General features: G+C 53.9%; 1 protein-coding gene across 2 annotated transcripts in view; it reads left to right on the forward strand.

The window, feature by feature from the left end:
* The window catches only part of LRP5 (LDL receptor related protein 5), a 122,486-nt gene continuing 100,635 nt past the window's right edge, over positions 2,595–24,445 (forward strand). Inside the window, exon 1 of one of the 2 annotated variants that reach the window (XM_018043250.1) lies at positions 2,595–2,810. In XM_018043250.1, the coding sequence (XP_017898739.1) occupies positions 2,720–2,810 (91 nt within the window). In that variant the 5' untranslated portion in view covers positions 2,595–2,719. The remainder of the gene's footprint in view (positions 2,811–24,445) is intronic. The other variant, XM_018043251.1, reaches the window with a different exon arrangement.

Below are 24,445 nucleotides of genomic sequence, written 5' to 3' on the forward strand. Positions count from 1 at the left end.
ATCACCAACTCAATGGACATGAGTTTGAGCAAACTGCAGGAGATGGTGGAGGACACGGAAGCCTGGAGTCCCACCTGCAGTCTACGGTGTTGCAGAGAGTGGGACAGGACCGAGTGACTGAATAAGCAGAGCCCCTAGGGTGGGCCACCCTGGGGCTCCTTCTCCTCCTTCCCACAACCAGCGCCTTTGGGGAGTCCCATTAGCTCTTCCTAAAGCACCCAGAATCCAGCTCCTTGTGAGCCCCCCACCCCCACCTATCCAAGCTGCCATCTCTCCTGGGTGCTACTGTGGTACCCACTGCTGGCCAGTCCCCAGCATCTTCTCTTTCATCCTAACAGTCCTGTCCCTACTCAGCAGCCAGAGTGATCCTTCTATAAATATAAATCAGGCCTTTTCAGTTCACTCAGTGATTCAACAAACATTTATTGAGCACCTACTGTGTCAGGCCCTGGTGTAGGCTCTGGGGATACACGTGGAATAAAACAAGTGAAAGTGTATTCTTGTGGAGGGAAGAAAGATAAGGAAACAGTAGTCTGTCAGATGTTGGTCAGTGAAAAGGAGAAAAATTAAGCAGAGAAATGGAGCAGGAAGTGCTGGCAAGGGTGGGCGGTGCAAGGGGTGTGGTGTGCAATCTCCAAGCAGGGTCAGGGAGAGTCTGGCTGAGGAGCTGAAGATGTGAGGGAGTAAGCTATGTGGGTAACAGGGGTAAAAACAGCTCTAGCACAGAGGCTTCCCTGGGTGTCCAGTGGTTAAGAATCTGCACTCCAAGGCAGGAGGCCTGGGTTCAATCTCTGGTCAGGGAACTCCACCCCCATCCTGCAACTAAGAGTTCACGCAGTGCAACTAAAGATCCCACATGTCACAGAGCAGTTAAGACCCTCGTGAACTAAGTCACTTCACCGTCTCCAACTCTGTGCGACCCCATGGACTGGAGCCCGCGAGGCTCCTCTGTCCATAGGATTCTCCAGGCAAGAATACTGGAGTGGATTGCCATGCCCTCCTCCAGGGATCTTCCCAACCCAGAGACTGAAGCCGCGTCTCCTGCCTTGGCAGGCAGATTCTTCTACTGCTCCCTGTTGGTAGCTCAGACAGCCCTACTTCCCAGGCATTGCAGCCCAACACCCTCATTCTTCACGGCATTCCTGAGTCTGTTAGTGGTGTTTTGGTTTGTTTGCTTTGGTTTTAAATGTATCTATCTTCTTGTTTTTGTTTGTCTTCTTCCCTAGAATATAAACCCTAGGGGACAGAGACATTCTGCCTGAGCACCAGCTTTGTAAAGTTGTCACAAATACAGGAAGAATGCCTGTATCCATGGGCGGGGCTGTTCTGGTGAGTTGTCCATCCTTGTCTCAGCACCTGCAAGGTAAGTGTTCTCACTGTTTTATAAGGGGAGGAATTCCAACGCCCCCTCCCCAACCCTGGCCTGGAGAGGTTATATTTGGACCTGCCCAAGGGCACACCCCTGGGCTTCCCTGATGGCTCAGAGAGGGTAAAGAATCTGTTTGTGATCCAGGAGACTCAGGTTTGATCCATGGGTCAGGAAGATCCTGTGTATGAGGAAATGGCAACCCACTCCAGTATTCTTGCCTGGGAAATCCCAAGGACAGAGGAGCTTGGTGGGCTACAGTCCAGGGAATCATCAAGAGTAGGCCACGACTGAAGCACACACTTTCAACAAGGGCACACCTTGTAGGAAGCAGCAGAACCAGAGTTTGAATTTGGGCCTATGGGTTCCCGAGTTTGTGGTGCTCCTCGCCAGGCCTTCCTGTACCTCCAAGGGTTCAGTAGCCGAACATGATGCTTAGGTGGGCAGGGGGCGGGGGTGGGGGCTGGGGAAGGGTGGTTCAGAGCCTGCTTGTTGAATGATCAAAGGTGAGGTCTGCATCCTAGAGGCCGCCTACAAGCATATTTGGAAAAACAACGTGTCTACCGCTCAGTCTTCCGTACCCTAGTTAATGTCGAGGGTATACGTTCAGTTTAAAAGTCAACCTCAAACCTACCCCGATTCCCCTGCAGTTTCCACCTCTCGCCATCACCTGCTTCTGTCCCTGTCCCGGCCCCGCCTGGCGGTCGCCTTCCCGCGCCCCCTCCCCGGTGAGAACAGGTGTCGGGGGCCCGCCCCGAGGAGGACCCTGCTGGGGTGGCTGCGGTCGCCGGAAAGCGCGCGCACCTGGCTCGGGGCCCCTGGCTTCCAGCCCTGAAACCGCCTGACCGCGCGTGCCCTGGGGCAACCCCTTTCGCACACCCCGGTCCCGTGCCTCAGTTTCCCCACCGGGAGAGCTCGGTCCTGGCCGCTCTTAACAGGTGACACACCTGCTTCCGGGGCTCGATCCGGCCCCAGGCCCCGCGGGGTGCAAACCGGGCGCCCGCCCCCGCACCCCCGCGGAGCCCCGGCGCCCGGCCCCCAGGGGCAGGGGGCGCGGGCAGAGGCGCCGGGACCCCGCGCACTGCGGTCGCCTCGCGGCGGGCCGGCTCCGGGGGGCGCCCGCAGGAGGGCGCGGCCGGAGCGGGGGGCGCGGAGGGCGGCGGCGGCGGCGGCGGCGGGGGGCGGAGACGCGGCTCGGCTTCCGCTCCCGCGCCTCCTCCCTCCTCCCCCGTCGTCCTGGCCCGCGGCGCCCGAGGGGGGAGGCGGCAGGCGCCCGGAGCCGCGCGAGGAGCCCGGCAGCCGCGCCATGGAGCCCGAGTGAGCGCGGCGCGGGCCCGTCCGGCTCCGGACAACATGGAGGCGGCGCCGCCCCGGTCTCCCGCTCCTCCGCCGCCGCCGCTGCTGCTGCTGCTCGCGCTCTGCTGCAGCCTGGCCCCCGCCGCGGGTAGGTGGGCGCGGGCCGGGGGGACAATGGCCCGGGCGTCCGGGCGACTCGGTTGGCCCCGCGGCCAAGTGCGCCGCGCCGCCGCCGAAGCGACTTTGCAAGTTGGGGGCGAGTTGGGGCGCGCGCCGCGGGGCCCCGCCGCCCCCCGCCGCGCCCGCCTCCCGGGGGCCGCGCGCGGGCCCTTTGTCTCGCCCGCCCGGGCCCCTCCCGGGGACGCCGGGCCCCGTCCCGCGCGTCCCGGGCCGGCGAGCAGGGCGCGCGGGCGCCGCCGACCCCGCCAGGTGCGGCGCGGGCGGGTTCTCACCTGCCCCGGCCCCGAGGCGCGCTCGGAAGTGCGCTCGCCCGGAGCCGGCCGGGCGAGGCCGTGCGGGCACTGTGGGGACCCCGGCCCCGCGGGCAGGCACGGAGCGGGGACGTTCGGCCCGGAGGCAGGCCTGGCCGCCCTGCGTCGGGAACTCTTTTCCCGAGCCTGTTTCCGATGGCCGCGCGGCCGGCCTGCGAGCTCCGGGAACTGATTTAAGTCGCAGAGAAAGTTCTGAACCCCGCGCGGGGCGGCCTGGCCTGCGGCGCTGCCCCTTTCATCTGCGTCGCTGTCGTTTTCCCAGCGGACTCACACCTGCCAGGTGTGCCCGGTCGACTCGGACCCCCCGTCTGGGCCGCTGGGGCCCCCAAATCGTGACACCCGGCGGGTGTCTACCTCCGGGGGGCCCGGCTGCGTGGGGCCGCCGCGCGGGGTGACGGGGTCCCAGCCTGCGGCGTGGGGGCCTTGGCTGTATACACACACCCCCTTTGGGAGATCAGAGCCTGGGGACCTTTCTTTCCAACTGTTGGTGTCTCCCAAGGGGTGGAGTTGAGGTCAGGAGGACTCAGGAAACGAAGCGCCTTGTGAAAAGCTACACATGTTCTTTTAATTTGGAGATTGCCATGTGGTTTTTGAAGCAAGCCTCTCTCGCTACCTAAACCATTCTCTTCCGACGTGAGTGTTTTGTTTTTCTGGAGTGTGGCTGGCCCAGTGGACCCCGGAGCGGGAGTCCTCTGCGCCCTGGGCTGCTCTTCTGCTGGTGGCAGTTGGGGGTGGGGGGCCTCGGGTCCCTTTGTCTGGGCCTCTTTAAGGCAAACAGCTGTCTCCCTGAATATTTCCAGCGAGGATACTGCAGGGAGGTGTCCTGGCCTGGCTCTGTGGTCACATTCCCGGGGCTGCGGCCCCTCCGCTGAGGTTTGGGGGGGCGAGAAGGGGTAATTCCTCAAGTCCTCTTGCCTCCCAGACCGGATCCCCGGAGACCCTTGGCAGTTTCAGGCTGAATTCTCCTCTCTCAGGAGTGTTTACATTCTTGGCCCCGTCTGATACCAGCAAAAAAACAATGACAGTATCTGGGTAGTTCAGGCCGACACTACTGCTTCTCTTTCCGGAAATGCCTGGATCACGGAGGCAAAAGGGTTTTTTTGTTGGGGGGGAAGATGTTTGTTTTAAAGGTGGGGTTTCTCTGCCAGCAGAGTAGCTTTTCACTGCGTTGCAGTTTCGGATTTCCTGGACCTTGGGGTGGTGATGTTGCTGGACTGGAGTGCCTGTCCTGCGGTTCGAGCCCCCAAGGAGAAGGATCACATTTGTGGAGCTCGGTCGTGTAGGAGGCAAAAAATAGAGTTGATTATTTTAACATTAAGGAAGCATGTCAACACGAGGTTTGTAGAGCCCTGGCTAATGTGGTAATCTGGTCCTAAAATGGAAGGAGAGGGAGGGAACTTTCTGCAGAAACTATTTTGACTGCTCTTGACATGTCATGTCCCTGATTTCTGTGTTAGATTTATGCCACAGTCCAGAGTGGAGCTAGTAAGTTGGTAGCTAATTATTTTTCCTGATTGCTTCCTGTTGCAATATGAAGGGGTGAGCCCAAGGAAATGCCTTTGTTGGAGTGATCCTAGAGCTGGGAGTGGTCGGCCCCAGCTCCATGCCGGGGTCTCTCCCTTTTGGCCCCACTGCACTGGCCCCAGGACCACCCCCAGGGGAGGGAGTGGGGTGCTGCCTGCAGATGCTCACTGCCTGGCCTGCAGGTGAGCATCGAGTTAACTAAGTGCTATGGGGAGTCCATGGAGAGGCTGCCGGCAGGACCCTCTGCTTCCCAAAGCGGGGGCCCACATGCCTGTAACCCTCCTGTGCAGTTCCAAGAATTTACCCAGTTTACCCGCGCGTCCCAGCATTTGCTGTGGCCATGCCGTTGTATTTGGAACCCGTTTAATTTCAGCTGCGCTGTGTCACTGCTCAGGCATTTAGCAGAATTTGCTCACGGGGTGGTGGTGGGGGCTGTAGTTAGGTGAGGACTTCCTGTCCTGCCACGTGGGCTTGCCAGGGCTAAGGTTGGGGGACCCGGGGGTCAGACCCCTTGGGTCTAGAGCGAGGGTCCCCAACCTCCGGGATCTAATACCTGTTAATCTGAGGTGGAGTTGATGCAATAATAATAATAGAAATAAAATGCCCAGTAAATGTAAAGCATTTGAATCACCCCCAAAGCATACCTTTCCCCCACCCCCCAGGTCTGTGGAAAGATTGTCTTCCATGCTATCGGTTTCTGGTACCAAAGAGGTTGGTGCCACTGGTCAGTAGCTCAGTAGCTATTTGACTTTGGACAACTTACTTCGCTTCTGTGTATCCCATGTCTTCACCTGCTTCCTCCCCCTGCTCAGGAGTGTAAAATACCGCCTGTGAAACCCTCTGCATGTCCCTGGCTGGGGGAGGAACTGTTGGTGGCAGAGCTGTGGTGCCTGTTGGATAATAAGGTTCTTGATCTTTCTGGCCTGGAAGGTCTAGAAGCTCTTATCACACAGTCTGGATTTTCCTCCTGTGTGGGACCTTGAACATCCCATCCACTGTCTGACTTGTTTTTTGTGGCAGCACTGGGTGAAGGGTATTGTGGTGGTGAACTGGGCTGAGCCTTGACTGTGGGGGGCGCTTGGGCAGCTGACTCCACCTTCATGCGTCTCAGTCTTCTCTTCTGTAAAATGGGCATAACGGAACTTCCTCCCGGTAGGTCAGCGCGTTGACGCATGCCTGGCACTTGTATCATCTCTTTTATTGATGCTGTTACTGTTGGTACCTGCTGAAGCGCTGGGGATAGGATGGGGTAGAATGGTGGAGGCGGCCCGGGCCTTCGCTGTCAGGCTGTCTGGTTGACAGGGAGGCAAACAGCAGCTGACTGTGCAGTTCTGGGGGAGGTGGGCTCCGTCCCAGGACCCTGTCCTCAGAGACCCGGTGGTCTCTGCTGAAAGAGGCCAGATCACGCTGCAGAGTCTGGATGTGGTCCAGAAGGCACTGGAAGCTTCCAGAGACTTTAGCTGGGGGAGGGAGATAGGAAACGCAGGGGAAAGGTGTTGAATTGATCTTTTTTTGTTTTCCTCTCTTGTTAAATTGAGGTGAAAATCATGTCACATAAAACTAACCATTTTAAAGGAGACAATTCTGTGGTACATTCGCAGTGCTATACAAGCATCCCTTCTGTCAAGATACAAAACATTTCCGTCGGCCCAGAATAAAACCCTGCACCCTTTAAACTTCCCATCCCCCTACCCCAGGTCTCTATGGCATTGCCTGCTCTGGATACTTCATCTGCAGGGACTCACAGGCTGGGCTGCCTGTTGCCTCTGGCTTCACGATTAGCGGAATGCTCTCGTGGGGTGTCCACGTTGCAGCGCGGGACAGCGCTCTGCTCCTTGCATAGCGTGGACAGGGCACATCTGCTCATCCGTCCACCCGCTGATGGGCTGACCTTGCGTGGGTGCTTCTCCCAGCAGGCACGGGCTCGGAGCCCATTGTCCCCGTGGGGTTTGGACAGCGGAGGCTGTTTAAAGCTGGGCTGGGGACATGACCACATTAGCTTCAGAGATGGGAGAGGCCATGGTGAAGGAAGCTTGGCTGGGGGACAGACTGGGGGCCAGTGCTGGCCTCTGGTGGGGTGAGGGACCCTGGGAGGTGGACCTGGTGGACTTCGATATCACAGAAGCCCTGGTAGGAGCTGGACATTTGTGGCTTACAAGGCCTCTGGGATGGCCACACGCCCTCAGAATGGGGAGGCTCTGATGGGAGTGGGGGCTGCATCCAGCCCCTTCCTCTGCTGGGCCCGGGACATTTTTGTGCAGGAAGCAGCGGGCTGTCCACCCTGCGGGTGCCCCGGAGACACTGCGGTCAGAGCGCTGCTGATGTGGAGGCCGGTGGGGACAGCAGGGACCCAGAGAGCGGGCCCCGGGGCCCCTCTGCTGCTGTGGGCTGCTGTCCGCTTTTTTTCCAGCTTGGGAAGTGGTCTGTTAACTCTGGGACTTAGTTTCCTTATCTGCAAAATGGGGAGGATGGCATGTGTTTTTTGGGGGTGCTGGCGGGGGTTCTACGAGGAGGAAGCTGCCTTCTAGACGGTCCGTCATGGGAAGGGCATGGTGTGGGGGGAGTCCCATTTCTTTTTGTTAAGCTGTTTTTGTTTGTTTGTTAACATAGTGAAAACTTTTATATTTGGAATTAGCCAGCTGGACTCAGTTTAGATGATCCTAAGTTTGTTGGCAACATCCAAAGCATCAGGAGCCAGTGGAACGTAGGGCTGCTTCTCCCTATCAGGCCTGATCAGAGTATTGACCTCAGCCACGTCAGCGTCACAGAGCTTCGCAGCCTGTTTAATTAGGTGCTTGCTGGCACTGACATCCACAGTGAGTTCTCTTTTCCTCACGGCTGACTTGGTGGTAAGGGGGATCTGATGATGGCACAGTGGTCAGGTTTGTTTCTCCTGGGGCCCCTCTTCCCAGGATCTTTGGGCCGCCTCCTGAGCCAAAGTGTTTTGGGCAGCCGAAAGGTGGGTGACATCCAGATCTTCTTCTTTTTTTTTTTTTTGGGCTGTGGACACCTTCCAATACCCCTTTTTCGTCTTCAAAGCCTTTATTTTGGCTTTGGCTTTAGGAGGGGCAGGGGCTTCCTTCTTCACCTTTGGCGACATCTTCATAAAAAAAAAAAAAAACCAGTTAAAAACGAATTGTATGTATTTATTTGGGCTGCACTGGGTCATCGTTGCTGCATGGGTTTTCTCTAGTTCTGGCGAGTAGGGGCCACTCTCTAGCTGCGGGGCAAGCTTCTCATTGATGGGCCTCTCCTGCTGCAGAGCACGGGCTCTAGAGCATAGACTCAGTACTTGTGACACGTGGGCTTAGTTGCTCCCAGGCCTGTGGGATCTTCCCGGATCAGGGATTGAACCTGTGTCTCCTGCACTGGCGGGCAGGTTCCTTACCACTGAGCCACCAGGGAAGCTCCAGCCATTTCCTTTTAAAAGAGCCACCAGGGAAGCTCCAGCCATTTCCTTTTAAAAGAGCCCGAGGGTCTGTCCCAAACACCCTCTTCCAGTGGAAGGCTAGAAGAAGCGGAGAGGTGTTGCAGGCCAGCTGACCTCAGGCTCTACGTGGGGCTGGAGCCTCAGGATCTGATTGCACCGGTGCCCAGAGTTACATGTCCGCCATCCTCTGTCCCCCTTCTCTTGGGATCTCTCTTGCACAGCAACCCCTGGGAGGTTGTCATGGTGACGTCACCTCTGAACCATTTTGCAGGGGTGGGAGATACTGTACTTTCTGGGTATTTTCTTATTTGCTTTCTTGGTTGGTATCAGAGTCACTGGGGCTTCCCTGGTGGCGCAGCGGTAAAGAGCTTGCCTGCAATGCAGAGGACGTAGGTTTGATCCCTGGCATGGGAAGATCCCTTGGAAAAGGAAATGGCAACCCACTCCAGTATTCTTGCCTGAAAAAAAAATCCAGCCTGGTGGGCTATAGTCCATGGGGTCACAAAGAGCTGGACATGACTTAGTGACTAAACAACAAAAACAATATTTAATTCATTGTAGATTTTTTTTTTAGTACTTTCAGTTTGCCTGGTGTAGTTTTTCTAGTGGTTAAACTGAAGCAGCGGTTAGAACTGGACATGGAACAACGGACTCGTTCCAAATTGGGAAAGGAGTATGTCAAGGCTGTATATTGTTCCCCTGCTTTTTTAACTCATATGCAGAGTACATCATGAGAAATGCACGGCTGGATGAAGCACAAGCTGGAATCAAGATTGCCAGGAGAAATATCAATAACCTTAGATATGCAGATGACACCACCCTTATGGCAGAAAGCAAAGAGGAACTAAAAAGCCTCTTGATGAAAGTGAAAGACGAGAGTGAAAAATGAAAAAACTGGCTTAAAACTCAGCATTCAAAAAACGAAATTATGGCATCCGGTCCCCTCACTTCATGGCAAATAGATAAGAAACAATGGAAACAGTGACAGACTTTATTTACTTGGGCTCCAAAATCACTGCAGATGGTGACTGCAGCCATGAAATTAAGACACTTGCTCCTTGGAAGAAAAACTGACAAATTTAGCGTATTACAGGGCAGAGACATTACTTTGCTGACAAAGGCCCAGATAGTCAAAGCTATGGTTTTTCCAGTAGTCATGTATGGATATGAGAGTTGGACCATAAAAAAGGCTGAACACTGAAAAATTGATGCTTTTGAACTGTGGTGTTGGAGAAGACTCTTGGAGTCCCTTGGACTGCAAGGAAATCAAACCAGTCAATCCTAAAGGAAATCAACCCTGAATATTCATTGGAAGGACAGATAATGAAGTTCAAATATTTGGCCACCTGATGCGAAGAACTGACTCATTGGAAAAGACCCTGATGCTGGGAAAGATTGAAGGCAGGAGGAGAAGGGGATGACAGAGGATGAGATGGTTGGATGGCATCACTGACTCAACGGACATGAGTTTGAGCAAGCTCTGGGAAGCCTGGCGTGCTGCAGTCCCCGGGGTTATAAGGAGTTGGACACGACTGAGCGACTGAAGAGAACTGAGCCTCTCTTCGGCTCTGCTGTGTCTTTGACCTTGCCTTTGTGGTATCTCTTTTTTTGTGGAATCATATGGTATTTGCCCTTTATGTCTGGCTTATTTTAATGCTTTGCTTTTCCGCTCACTTGGGGCTGTTTCTAGCTTCGGCTGTTGTGGAGACTGCTGCTGTGAACATGGGTGTGCAAGGATCTGTATGAGGTCCTGCTTTCATTTTGGGGAGATTTACCAAGAAAAGTGAAGTTGCTGGATCATATGGCCATTCTGTATTTAATTTTTGAGGAACCCTGAAGCCCTTTTCCATAGCAGCTGCACCATTTTACATCCTTCCCCAGCTACACACAAGGGTTGCAGTCTCTCCCCTTCCTGGCCAGCGCTGGTTAGGGCTGACACTGTTTGGGCTCTACCAGCCTGGCAGGTGTGAAGTGGTTCCCTGCTGCGGTTTCGACTTGCGTTTTCCTGGTGGTGGCTTAGACGGTAAAGCGTCTGTCTACAATGCGGGAGACCTGGGTTTGATCCCTGGGCTAGGGAAGATCCCCTGGAGAAGGAAATGGCAATCCACTCCAATACTCTTGCCTGGAAAATCCCATGGACAGAGGAGCCTGGTAGGCTACAGTCCATGGGGTCACAAAGAGTCGGACACGACTGAGCGACTTCACTTTCACTTTCACTTCCTGGTGGTTAATGATGTTGAACATCTTCATACATGCTTGTTGGCCACTTTCTATTACAAATGTGTTTATATTAAAATGCATGAATATATTATATATTATACATGATACGTATAACTTAAACACTTAACTGTGTGGCTCCTCTTTCTGTGAAAACCAGTGTCCTTGATGGCCTGTTTTCTCCCCTCAGAGGTGGCGATACTCTCCACACCTATGTCTTGATTTGTTTCGAACATGTACTCATTTTTTACATAAATCCTATCATCCTGTAATCTTCTCTTTTTCATTTGCTGTTGTGTCACTAACATTTTCTGTATCTTTACTTTTAGATTTTCAGTCCTTTTTAAAAGCTAAGTAATTTCCTAGTATGTAGTGTAGTACTTAGTCGCTCAGTCGTGTCCGACTCTTTGCGACCCCCTGGACTGTAGCCCACCAGGCTCCTCTGTCCATAGGGATTCTCCAGGCAAGAATACTAGAGTGGGTTGCCATGCTTTTCTCCAGGGGATCTTCCCAACCCAGGGATCGAACCCAGGTCTCCTGTGTTGCAGGAGGATTCTTTTCCATCTGAGCCACCAGAGAAGCCCATTTCCTAGTATGTGGACACCATATTTCATGGCATTTACCCAGTTAAGGAACATTTATGTTTTTCTAGGCGTTATTACTATAAAGCCTAGTCTAGGTCATGACATAGCGAATAACGTTGCATATGTACCTGTGCACCTGCGTTTAAGCTCTTTTGTATGATACCTTCCTCATCAAAGAGTAGATCCATTTAGACAATTTTAAAGATACTGACAAATTCCTCCAAAAAGGCTGCACCAGTTTCTACCCTATCAGGCACATCTCTGAGGGTACACACTTTCCCCTCACCTCTCTGTTGCTAGAAGTTACCAGCTTCTATTTTTTAAAATCACTTTGGTTAAAAATTATAACACACTTTGATTCGTTATATCTTCTGGAGTTTGGTCAAAGTCATGTCCATTGAGTTGGTGATGCTAACCAACCATCTCATTCTGCGTTACCCACTTCTGCCCTCAGTCTTTCCCAGCATCAGAGTCTTTTCCAATGAGTCGGCTCTTCACATCAGGTGGCCAAAGGATTGTAACTTCAACTTCATCATCAGTCCTTCCAATGAATATTCAGGACTGATTTCCTTTAGATTTGACTGATTTGATCTCTTTGCAGTCCAAGGGACTCTTCAAGAGTCTTCTCCAGCACCAGAATTTGAAAGCATCAGTTTTTCGGTGCTCAGCCTTCTTTATGGTCCAGCTCTCACATCTGTACATGACTACTGGAGAAACCATAGCTTTGACTATAGGGACCTTTGTCAGCAAAGTGATGTCTCTGCTTTTTAATACACTGTCTAGGTTTGTCACAGCTTTCCTTCAAAGGAGCAGGCGTCTTTTAATGTCATGGCTGCAGTCACCATCCAAAGTGATTTTGGAGGCAAAGAAAAGAAAACCTGTCACCGCTTCCACTTTTTGCCCCATCTCTTTGCCATGATCTTAATTTTTTGAGTGTTGAATTTTAAGCCAGCTTTCTCACTCTTCTCGTTCACCCTCATCAAGAGGCTCTTTAGTTCCTCTTGATTTGTAGGAACTGTTCTGATTTGTGGGCTTCCCTCGTGGCTCAGCTAGTAAAGAATCTGCCTGCAATGCGGGAGACCTGGGTTCGATCCCTGGAGAAGGGAAAGGCTACCACCCACTCCAATATTCTGGCCTGGAGAATTCCATGGGCGGTATAGTCCATGGGGTCGCAGAGAGTGGGACACGACTGAGCAACTTTCACTACTGCTTTGCAGGAACTATTTTTATTTGATATGGACATGAATTCTTTGATGTATTTGCTCCAGATTTTTCTTCTGGTCTGTAGCTAGTCCTTCGTGTTTTTAGTGGTTTATTATTTCCAGAAACATCAGAAAGTTCCATGTAATGAAACTCAGTCTTTTCTCTGATGGATTCTGGGTCCCATGCCTTGTTTCTCTATCCCTAGATGATAGATGCATCTTCCTTTATTTTCTTCCAGGACTGTTCTTATTTTGTTGTTTTATATTCAGACATTATTCTTGTTTCTTTGTGGGTGTGTATGGTTATGGTTTTGCGGATGTATGGTATGAGGTAGGGATCTGACTTGTCCACCCCTGCTCCCCAGTAAGGGGACAGGGAGTGAACGGTGTGACTTATCTAACCCTAAGCCTCATTCATGTAAAATGCCACTTTTTCACCTACAGTGTTCTCAGGTGCTTGCCTCCTCATTCTGGAACCTTCCCTCCTCTCTTGACCCGTGTCTTTCTGTTGATCTGGTGTCTTTCTGTACCAGCCTGCTGCTGTTTTCAATCTCGGCAGCATCGTTGTATATTTTGAGATCAATTGTGAAATTACCCTTCCATTGTTCCTTTTGAGAAATTGTGTTGACTCTTCTTGTGCGTTTATTCTTTGGGAATAAACTTCAGAGTCAGCCTATGAGATTCTGTCGTTTGCTCTCTTGATCTGGGGACAGCAACTGGTGACATGCGATGGGTATCTGAGGGCTGGGCTTTAGACGTGGCCTCCGGCAAGCAGTCTGGTCTCTGGCTGTGGCAAGAGATGCGTGTGCGGCCACGATGGAGCTGGTCTTCGCATTTCGGGTTCCCGTTAGCACACGGAGCGCTTCAGAGGCGTTGTGTCTGTTGGACGGCCTCGGCCACTCCTGCCACCCGCGTCCGCTCGGGATACGAGCTCTACTGCAACTAACTCCAGCACCAGCCCGGAGGCAAATATAATCACCTCTTAAATGACTGCTCTCCTGCCCTTGTTCATTCCAGAACAAAATGTGAGCAACTTTAATTTCTTCCCTGGGCTGTACCCTTCTATTAACCCAGATGGGGAGGCGGTTCCCGCCTAGCAGAACTCTCAGGAAATGGCTCAATGGGCATTAAAGGCCGCCTGAGTGTGTGGCCCCAGCCCAGACACGTGAGTGCGGGGGCCTGGGGCCTTCCAGACCCGCCTCTTGTGGGCAGCTGCCACCCTGGACTCCACCCTGAAGTGAGCAGGCATCGTCCTCGATGGGAGCGAGGGGATGCCTTCCCCACAAGCTGGTTGCCGAGCAAGCTGTGCTTTTGAGTTAGCATTCACTGGGGAAGGCCATGGCTCTGAATTTTCCCCAGAGTGAGCTTGGTTCCCCAAAGAAGACTGGATGGGGGACTGGGGTGTGGTGGAGCCATCTCAGCCACCTGCCCTGATTCCTCTCTACTCAGACTGGAAGTGGAGGGCACTTTGGTGCCCATTCTTTCTCTCCTCTCTGGATGTGGTCTGTCTCCCTTCCTTCCCAAACCCAGGCTCCCGGCTCTGAGGCCTGCCCCCTGGGCCCTCACAGGGCCCCACGGAAGACAAGATTCCGGGTAGAGGATTACATCAGCTTCTAGCTGTTGTTCAGTCCCTAAGTCGTATCTGACTCTGTGACTCCTTGGACTGGAGCCCACCAGGCTTCTCTGTCCATGGGACTGTCCTGGCAGGAATGCTGCAGTGGGTTTCAGGATTCCCTCCTCCAGGGGATCTTCTGACCCAGAGATCAGAGCTGCACCCCTTGGCTTGGCAGGTGGATCCTCGTGTCACCTGGGAAGCCTCACTTCTTGTTGTTCTCTGCTTTCCAGAACCTTCCCCTTGCCCATTTATCTTTCATTCTGGCCAGATTCATTTTTCTGAAGCTAGTTTCATTACCTCCTCCCCTTTTTAAGAAAATGTACGCTGGTTTCTGGGTGTCCAGAGTTGAAACGTTTTGGCCTGGCATTCCACGCTGCTGCTGAGCTGGCATTATTCTCTGCGCTCCAAGGTGAGCGCTTCTCCAGGCAGATCCGTCTCCTCCGAGTCCATGGTCCCCTTTGAGACCTCCCACGGGCCACCCAGTCTGAGGGCCTGGGGGGCAGATGTTTCCATCCCCTCCTGCTGCCTCTGGCCCGGGGTCTGGTGGGCAGAGGCCTTGAGGCTGCCCGAGGCCTCGTCTGCCTGGGGAGTGGCTCTTACCCATCCTTACCCACTCTGGCCCCTAAATCCACTGTGTCGTGAATTCCTGCCTGCGTCCCGGACGCCACCCTGGTTGTGTTCCCCGGGCTTGTAGGACACCTGTCCTGCTGCATGACAGAGGCTTCTGGGGCCAAGTGTGGGGCCCCCCTCCCCTCCTTAGAGCGCGCATTTCTTTTTTAAAGATCTTCCTGACCATTTGTAAAGTCTCTTGGATCTGATACAATATTGCTTCTGTTTTACGTTTTGTTTTTTTGGCCATACGATCTGTGGGACCCTAACCCTGACCAGGGATGGAACCCATACCCCCTTAATGGAAGGTGAAGTCTTAACCGCTGGACCGCTAGGGAAGTCCTAGAACCCATATTTCTGAGATCTGTGTTCTAAGATGAAAAGTGAAAGTATTAGTCCTTTCGTCATGTCCAACTCTGCAACCCCATGGACTGTAGCCTGCCAGGCTCCTCCAGGCAAGAATTACCGGAGTGGGAAGTCATTCCTTCTCCAGGGAATCTTCCCGACCTATGGATCGAACACCTCCCCACCTCTTGGAAATCATCCTTGAATATTCATTGGAAGGATTGATGCTGAAACTGAAGCTCCAGTACTTTGGCCACCTGATGTGAAGAGCCGACTCATTGAAAGAGACCCTCATGCTGGGAAAGATTGAAGGCAGGAGGAGAAGGGCATGACAGAAGATGAGATGGTTGGATGGCATCACCGACTCAATGGACAGGAGTTTGAGCAAGCTCCGGAAATTGGTGATGGACGGGAAGGCCTGGCGTGCTGCAGTCCATGGGCTCGCAAAGAGGCAGACATGATCACAAAGAGGGAGACATGACTGAGCGACTGAAAACACCTTCCACAGCCCAGACTGAGACATCACAGGGGGCCTGACACCTGCATTTTTCATTCGTAGTTTGTATCATCTTTCAAAATCATGTAGAACATTTTCGGTCATGCAAAAATAGTGGAGAGTGGTGGGAGCACGATTTCTATGCTAAAAAAGGAAGCTTGTGTGCTTTTGAGTGAAAACTGCAGAATAGGAAGCTGAGTGGCAGATACTGTTAATGAGTTTTCAGGAGTTTAAGCATTAAGAGAGCTTTGTCCCTTTAAGGTTGCCCCCTTGAGAGATATTTTAGTTCTTTTCTCAGTTGTATCCCTTATTAACATTGAATCTTGTAGCGCTTGTTAAAATTGAAAAATTTCTTAACTAAAAATAAGACTTTGAGGGACATCCCTGGTGGTCCAGTGGTCAAGACTTCGCCTTTAGATGCCGGAGGTGTGGGTTTGATCCCTGGCCGGAGAGCTAAGATCCCACATGCCTCACGGCCAAAATGCAAAACATAAAACAGAAGCGATATTATAACAAATTCAATAAGGACTTTAAAAATGGCCAACATCCAAAACACAAAAAGAATGAGACTGTTTGTCTTTTCTATATTTAAGCAGGTTTGTGGTGTTGGAGACTTTCAGATTAGGTATATTTATCTCTATATCATTTTATTTAGTGTCCATTCAAAGCATTGGAATAAGTTAAATGAATTTTTAATGAAAAGTTGCACCCTTGGACGTCTGAAGCTTGTTCTGGTCGCGTTGGCACTGCTCGGCATTGGCGTGAATTTGCTCGGTACCGTTTGATTCCTGGGCTTGTGCTGTGTCGTGGGCAAGTGGGCGGTGCCTGGCCCCCGAGCCTGGGTGCGGTGGGCTTGCCACTTCTGCCTTCTCCTTTAAGAGACTCACTACTCTGCGCGTGGCCACTGCAGCCCAGGTCCTTGCCTGGCTCTCCGCTGAGGCTCTGAGGCTGCCCAGAACCCACGAGCTGCTGACTGCCTGCTCAGGGTGCCCCAGAGGAGGAGTGGCCTGTGCTGGCTTTTACCATGTTGCCTGTGTTGGCAGAGTTTTCTCCAGCTGGAGTGTTGGCTCACAGGGCTGAGGTGCTGGCTCTCTGCGGGGGGATGACCAGTTCAGGGGACCTGGGCATGCCCCCCTGCCTGAGAGCACAGTCCTGGTTCCCTTGGTGCAGGCAGTGGTCTGCCCTCGGGGTGGCCCATCCCCACCTCCTTCGAGCAGTGAGTGGTTCTCGATGTATGGAGAACACTTAGCACCAAAGAGCATTTCCATCCTTTTGGCTACTACTCTAGTTTTTTTAAAAAATTTTCCCTCTTTTGAAAGATTTTTGTCCTTCCAGGGAGAGTACACTTGTTAAGTCGTAATCTTTTCTGCTTATTGATCCCAGACACGCACAGTGGCCAAGCCGGGCTTGCAGGGTTTCCATCAATCCCTCACCAGGGAGTTTCCATTTGGCTTCTCAGCCATGAAAGTGCCTCTTGGGGCCAGCACACCATGTGGCCCCTTGGGCTGTGGAGCCAGGCTGGGAATGAACTGATTTGGAGGAGGACGTGGGGTCGGTTCCAGGAACCAGGTAGATCTGGCCTCAAGGTGGGCGTTGGGCCTCAGGCAGCTCCCTTGCTCTGCTCTGTCCGTGAGGTTCCAGGAAGACGGGTTCAGAGCAACCACCAGGTGACTTTCTCCTGCTGGGCTCCAGTCTTAAGACCCCTGCAGGGCCTGGGTCTTAACATCACGTTTGTCTAGGTACCCAGTGCCCCACTCTGTCAGGGTGGAAGATGGCTGAAGGGGGGACCCCACCCCATACTCTGCCCTCCAGCCTTGGATGCCTGAAGGATTGTGTTAGGGACTTTGGACCTGTGAGGGGGCAGTTTTCCAGACTCTCTGGGCCTTTAGTCCCCAGTCTGATCTTCCGTCATGAGGGTTAAGGTCTTTGGATGGCAGGGATCTCAAGGGATGTTGTGTTTTCAGTGGGGAACTGGTGAGGTTTAGGGTTTTTCCAGGTTTCCCTAGCTGGTGTCAGCAGCGCAGGGCAGCGACAGGGTGGGTGTGTCCAGTTAGAAACGAGTTCTGATCTGTGACTTGTGAGGTCCTGTGGTATCAAGGGGCACAGTTGGTATTAGTGTCCCTTGCCTCTCCTTTGTAGGGGTGAAGAGGACAGGTGGACCTCTCTTCCCCCTTGCCTGCCCACAGGACCTAAGGCCAGCTTGGTCCCCATTGGACGCTCCGGGTGGTCACCCTGCCGTGGTGTGTGGTCCCCTCCAGCAGCCGTGTCCAGTGCTGGCCTCCAAGCAGACCTGCTATCTGGGACACCCTGAGTGCCCGGCCTCCTTCCCTGTCACCACCCGCCCTGGTTTGCTGGGAACAGCTGAGGGGGCGGCTGGCGGAATCCCAGCTGCGATCCTGGGGGCCCTGGCCCGGGGCTGCCCACCCAGCCTCCCCTGCCTGGAATCCCGGGGCACATCGGGCCCCGCCCACCTGTTCCGGCTCACATTTCTGGCTCCACTCCCGGCTCTACAGCCTCCAGCCAGCGAGCTGACTCCCCTGGCCTCAGTTTCCCCACCGTCTGAGGGAGGTGTGTGTGATTGTAGGGCGCCCACGTGGACACGCCCAAGGATGCACAGAGGTGAGGCTGTAAAGTGCTTAGCGCGGGCCAGCTCCTGTGAGCCCTCAGTAATTATTGGTTATTAGGGTTATTATGGCAGTCATAATTGTGGTTCTCCAGGGAGAGGACCCTCAGGGGCTTCTGGGATCAGGTTCAACTCCAGCTGAAAAGGTGGCGTGGTGGGAACCACCTCGGTCCATCTTTGATGAGTGTCGAGTTGCGTTAGATTGCCCCGAGCGGCCTAATTGCTGTAGTCGCGGACTTTCTTCCTCGGTGAGGTCAAGACGGCATTTATACTGTAGCTGGAAGCCCGCCGCGGTGGCTGCGGGAACCCCGGGGCTGGGGGCAAAGGTGCAGGTGTCTGAGGGCGGGGTCCCTTCTGGGGCCTCTGCGAGAGGCGTGGCCTGGAGGGCGTGGCCTGGGGCGTGGCTAGCGTGCTCTCCCCTGTCTTATTTGCTCAACCCCTGCCCCTCCCTCCTCAGAGGCCATAGTCCAGCCGCCCTAGCCGACTCTCAGGGCCTCCTCTCTGGTTGGCTGACTAGGCCCTCCTCCAGTCACCTCCACCCCCACCCCAGTCCCTCCAGCCCCCATCATCGCTGGCCTGCCTGCCCCCATTTCCTACCCCCGCGCTGAAGGCCTACGAGGGAGCCCAGGTGCCGGCTCTTTGCCCGCCCTTCGCCCTCCAACCGCAGTCCCTGCTCCACGGGGCTTCCCACTCAGCGCCTGGAGGTGGAGCCCCTCGCCCCTCCTCTGCAGCCCAGAACTCCTGGGCCCCCCTCCATACTTGCTCAGGTGGGGCGGGCCTCCGCCCCAGGCTGGAGGCTCCAGGCCTCTCCTGACCCTGCTGTCGCCTCCTCTAGCCTCTGGCAGATGCCCAGAACCACACCCCCCGGAGCCGCTTAAGCACCGGCAGACAGGGGCTCAGAGCAGAGGGTTGTGAAGGGCCTTCCCTCCCGTGCCTGCTGCCCCGGGGGTGCCACTTGGACCCCGTCTTCCACGGTCACTGATGCGGCTCAGAGTGGGGACTTAAATTTATGGGGTGTCCCAGTGAAGGGACGCGCCCCTCCTCCGCCCCCAGACTCAAGGCTCCATCATACAGGGTACATGTAACTCCACTCTTAGAACACCTGAGCACCGCCCCCCCCCCCCCCCCCCCGCCCCGACTAGAGCCCACACGGTCCTTGTGAGGAGAGCTCCTGCGGGGGCATGGGTTTTTGGACTCTTAGGTGGTTGAGTGGCTAAAGCTCATGGTTTGTCCCATCCTACAGATGGTACACAGGGACAGTTACCTTCCCTGTCCACGCTGTGGGGGCCCAGGGTGGGAGCCCCAGAGATGAGCAGGAGGGACTGTTGACCCAGCATCCTGGCCAGCGAACCCTTCACCCCCACCCGGAGCAGCGTCCTGCTTCCTGGGCTCTTTCTGCCTGAGAAGGAACAGCAGGGAGCGTCAGGCTGATGTATGCGTCTCTGCTGCCCAAGGACGGAAGGGTTGTCCTGAAATGCTCGAGGGAACCTGGTCAGAGCCCAACGGTCATGGCAGTGCCTTGGGGGTGGCAGCTGCCTCGGTGTCCAGCCCTTTTGCAGAGAGATCCCGGGTCATTCGATTGCCCTGTTACGTAAAATGAATGGATTTCAGATGTGGCAAGAAACAGCTCTTTGATCTCTCATCATTGGCCGAGTGGGACTTTGGTCCCCTTGTGCCTCAGTCTCCTTGTCCATAAAATGGGGTTTCAGCAGCTCCACTTCCTATGAGGACCAAGGGGCATCAGGTACTTGGAGCACTGGGTACTCACATGTGTTGCAACTTGGGAAAGATGGTCAGACGTGGGGAAGCGGGAGGCCTCCAGGCACAGTGACTGAGGGAGGGGGCTGGGGAGGGAAGGACTTGGGGGTTTCCTCCAGGTTTTCTCTCTGGTAAAACCTGCTCCACGTCTCTGTACCTGTCTGCAGGCTCCCCCAGCATGCCAGAGCCCTGCAAAGCCCTAACTGTGGGCGTCTCCACGTTTATGTGAACCAGCAGCCCCAATGCCCAGCTTAGTTCACAGGAGAATCTTTGCTGATCCTCAGCACTGCACCCCAAACTAACATAAACATGTGGAATTGAGAGCTGCCAGCTCCTCCAAGAATGTCAGCGTCCTGAAAGGCTTCAGCCGGGAACAGGGGGCAAGAGTTTTCTTTTATTCAAGTTTTCTTTTATCTGATGGTTTTCGTTCGTCTCCCTCTCTCCGCAGGACAGAGGTGTCCTGAACCCGAGGTCTTTGTTTCGGCTCTTGGGGCAGCCTCTGGGCCTTGGCACCCAGGTGGCTATTTTTTTTCCAGGAGCATTGGAAAACAGAACCTCCATATTTTGCCCCATAAAAAGGAGATTTTGTAGAGTGATGGTCAATTTGGCACATCTTTATTATTTTTTTTTCCTGCAACACTTAAAGAGAAGAAAAGCTGGTACAAAGGTATGTTTGTTTCTGAAGTGAGTTTCCTTTCCCAGATGTTCTTCTCTGCCAATTCCAAAATGCATTCTGAGCTCAGCTCTCCGGTTTCCTCTCTGCGGGGCAGAACAATGAGGTCTCTGTAACCACACGGGGAACACGCTGCCTTCCTTGCCAGTGGGCATGGGGGGAGGTGGGACCGTCCCACCTTCCCCCACCTCGGTGGAAACGACCAGTCTGTGCCAACCTGGTGAGAGGCCCTGGCTGCCTGTCGAGGGCCTGGCGGTCTGCTTGCCCGTGGGGGTGATCTGAGGGTTGTGACTCAGAGGCACTGCAGGCTGCACCTTCGTCCCCAGTCCTTGAGTTTGCTGCGTGGCCTTGTGCTAAATTCTTGGGTTTGCATGGCATTTGTGGACCCGGGGCTCGGTACTGTCTCTGTTACCAGGAGTTGATCTGGCCCCTTTCCTCTTATTTTTTCTCTTTATTGCATCAAATACCGGCCCCACGCCAAGGGCAGGTCTCTAGGACACAGTGCAGCTGCAGTTTGCTGGAGAGCCAGGTAGAACCAGGTGGGCATAACCAGAGCCCAGTCACTTCATTACTTAACACACGAGGTGTATGGGAGCTGTGATGCACACACACACACACATGCACACACACACAGTACCCTTAGAGGTGCTTTCTTGATTGATTTCCAAGGACAGCTAAGAGACCCTGAAAACTTGCACTTAGGGCTGTTCAGATACCGGTCTCCATTAAGAACGACCTCTGTGGGATACTTTATTTGGAGTGTGCATTAAATGAAAATCTTTATTTTTTTGATCACTGCATCCTGCCTTAAAACACCGAAGATCGAGATCTCTAGACTTAATAGATAAAAATAGCTCACATTTATGCACATTTACAGTGTACCAGGCAGGTTCTAAGAGATGTTCACTGATTGACTTATTGAATCCTTCCGGCCTCTCAGGTGGCTGGGTACCATCCGGCCCCATCCTACAGGCGAGGAAGCTGAAGCCGGGAGAGCTGAGGAGCTCTCAGGGTCAGGCAGGCACTACACCTGGCTGACAGATGATGCCCCAGTGCCTGCCTCTTAATTGCTATTTGAACTGCAAAAGTATTTTCTTTCCATCTAAAAGGAATTGGCTGAAAAGCCCCCAGTGCATTTAAGTAAGTGTGGTGCTGAGTCCTCTGCCCAGACCTCCCTGTCCTCATTTGCCAGGCGAGGAAACTGAGGCATGCAGGGGCACTGCCCTGGGAATCCCTCTCTGGGGGATGCCCCGCTTTGTGTACAAACCAGGGGGCCTCCTGATGCCTGTTCAGGTTGGGGCCTTGGGCCTTTGGGCGAAAGCCACGGGCTTGCCTTCCCCCGGAATGGACAGAGCCCGTCCCTGTCCAAGGACCTGTGTCTCCTATCTTTGCCATGACCTTGGGCCACTTCCGGGAGCCTGGCAGGCCCGGAGCCGAGGAACCGAAATGGTATGTAATCAGAATGCTATATTTTGTCGAAAATAAGAATGTTAGTAATGGGCTGGTTTCTGGCAAGTCAAACTGGGACTCTGAAATACATATTTTTCCTGTTCTGCCCTAAACCTTCTAATTAGTGAAAACGCACATTGGCAGACATAAATCAAATGTCATATCCCCTAAAAACTTGTCCTTGGTATCACTGAGTGGGTAACCTTCAACAGCTGCTAAATTAGGGCTTCCAGAGGGGAGCGTGTGTATGAGTGAGTATATGGGTTTGTTTGTAGGGTGTGTGTGTGGGGGGGTGGGTGGCTGTGGGGGGATGTGTTTCTGTGTGTGTGTGGGGTGTGCATGGGGGGATGTGTTTGGGTGTGTGTGTGGGGTATGTATGTGGGAGTGTGTGTGTGTGTGTGTATGCGGGGTGTGTGTCTGTGGGCTGTGTGTGTGTCTGTGTGGTGTGTGTGTCTGTGTCTCTGTGGTGTGTGTGTGTGTCTGGTGTGTGTGTGTCTTTGTGTGTGTCTCTGTGTGGTGTGTGTGTCTGTGTCTGTGTCTCTGTGTCTCTGTGGTGTGTGTGTATGTCTGGTGTGTGTCTGGTGTGTGTGTGTTTTTGTGTGTGTGTCTGTGGTGTGTGTATGTGTGTGTATGTGTCTGTGTGGGGTGTGTGTGTGTGTCTGTGTGGTATGCGGGTGTGTCTGTGTGTGGTATGTGTCTGTATGGTCTGTGTGTGTGTGTGTGTGGTGTGTCTGTGTCTCTGTGTGTGTGGTGTGTGTGTGTGTTTCTGTGCGTCTCTGTGGTGTCTGTGTGTGGTGTATGTGGTGTGTGTGTGTCTCTCTGTGTATGTGTCTCTGTGTGTCTGTGGTGTGTGTGTGCGTGTCTGTGTGTCTGGTATGTGTGTCTCTGTGTGTCTGTGTGGTCTCTGTGTGTGTGTGTGTGGTGTGTGTGTCTCTGTGTGTATGTGTGTCTGTGTGTGTTGTGTGTGATGTGTGTGTGTCTGGTGTGTGTGTCTGTGTGGTGTATGTGTGTGTGTGTGTGTCTGGTGTGTGTGTGTCTCTGTGTGTGTGTCTGTGGTGTGTGTATGTGTGTGTGTGTATGTGTCTGTGTGGGGTGTGTGTATGTCTGTGGTGTGGGGGTGTGTGTCTCTGTGTCTGTGTGGTGTGTGTCTGTATGGTCTCTGTGTGTGTGTCTGTGTGGTGTGTCTGTGTCTCTGTGTGTGTGGTGTGTCTGTGTCTCTGTGTGTGTGTCTCTGTGGTGTGTGTCTCTGTATATGTGTGTCTGTGTGTGTGTGTCTCTGTGTGTGTAGTGTGTGTGTGTGTGGTGTGTCTCTGTGTCTGTGTGTGTGGTGTGTGTGTGTGTGGTGTGTGTGTGTCTATGTGTGTGTCTCTGTGTCTGTGTGGTGTGAGTGTGTGTCTCTGTGTGTGTGTGTCTCTGTGTGTGTGTCTGTGTCTGTGGTGTGTGTGTGTGTGTGTGTGTGGTGGGGGTGTGTGTGTGTGTATCTGTGGTGTGTGTTTCTGTGTGTGTCTGTGTGGTGTGTGTCTCTGTGGTGTGTGTGTGTCTGTGTGGTGTGTGTGTGTCTCTGTGTGTCTGTGTGGTGTGTGTGTCTGTGTGTGTGTGTGTGTGTGGGCACAGGAGGCAGGGAGGGACAGAGGTGCCCCTGGTGAGCCCCGGCTGCATGTCTCCTTCCCTCGGCTCTGCTTCCAGCACCCCCGCCGCCCCCACCAGCCTGTCAGCACCTGTCCAGCCTCTGCAGTGGAATATATTTGCCCAGTTAAAACTTAATTATGGGGGGACTTCCCCGGTGGTCTAGTGGCTAAGGCTCTGTGCTCCCCGTGCAGGGGTCCCAGGTTCGATCTCTGGTCAGGGAACTAGATCCCACAGGCCGCAACTAAGAGTTCATGGGCCGCAACTAAAGATTGCTGGTGCCGCAGCGAAGATTGAAGACCCTGTGTGCAGCAGCTAAGACCTGGCGCAGCCAAATAAATAATCAAAAAAGAAATCTATTTTTTAAAGCAGTAGATAAGATCGCGCCTGTCTCAGCAGGGGGCCCTGGGGGTAAGTAGGGCAAAGGTAGGGGGTGGGAGCCCACTGCTTCTTCCTCTGCCCAACCCGCTGGGGTCTGCAACACCCCCTGCCCCCCACCCCTGTGGTGTGGCACCCCCTGCCTCTTGCCCCCGTGGATGTTGGGCTGGGGGCTGGGCACTGGTGGTCGTCACTCGTAAGGTGCCGGACTTGAGGACAAGCTGATGTCATCCCTGGGAGTGATCCTGGGCCAGGGGCTGCCCTTTTGATGGGTGGGAATTGGGGCCACACAATCATTCCTGGAAGGGTCCCAAGTCACCTGGCTCAGGGTCCGGACCCTCAAAGGGGCCCTTGGGGGTGATGGGCTGCCCTGACTGATATCCAGGGTCCCTCTGCAGGCAATGGGCCTGGGTCAGGCCCTGGCCCTTTGTTTGTTCCCCAGGCCTTCCAGAACCTTCCAAGCCCAGGCTCTTTCCAAAACAGAGGTTCAGTCCTGTCTTTGGCACGGGCCTGCATGCCCTCCCGCTGTCCCAGGGCTGTAGTGGCCTCTTGTCAGGGCGATGGCCCCCCATGTGGGGGACAGCAGGGACACCCCCCCTCCCCAGCCCATCTCCCTGTTTCTTGAAGACTGGGAGCCCACATCCTTAGTTTCTTTGACCTCCAAGGTATCTGACACCAACCAGCTCATTTTCTTTTTATCTTTTGCAACTGATTTCTTCTTTCCTGCTCCACCCCCAAACCTGCCCCTGACCGTTTCCTGTTC

This window comes from Capra hircus, chromosome 29 (assembly GCF_001704415.2).
Source record: "Capra hircus breed San Clemente chromosome 29, ASM170441v1, whole genome shotgun sequence".
Classification (NCBI taxonomy): domain Eukaryota; kingdom Metazoa; phylum Chordata; class Mammalia; order Artiodactyla; family Bovidae; genus Capra; species Capra hircus.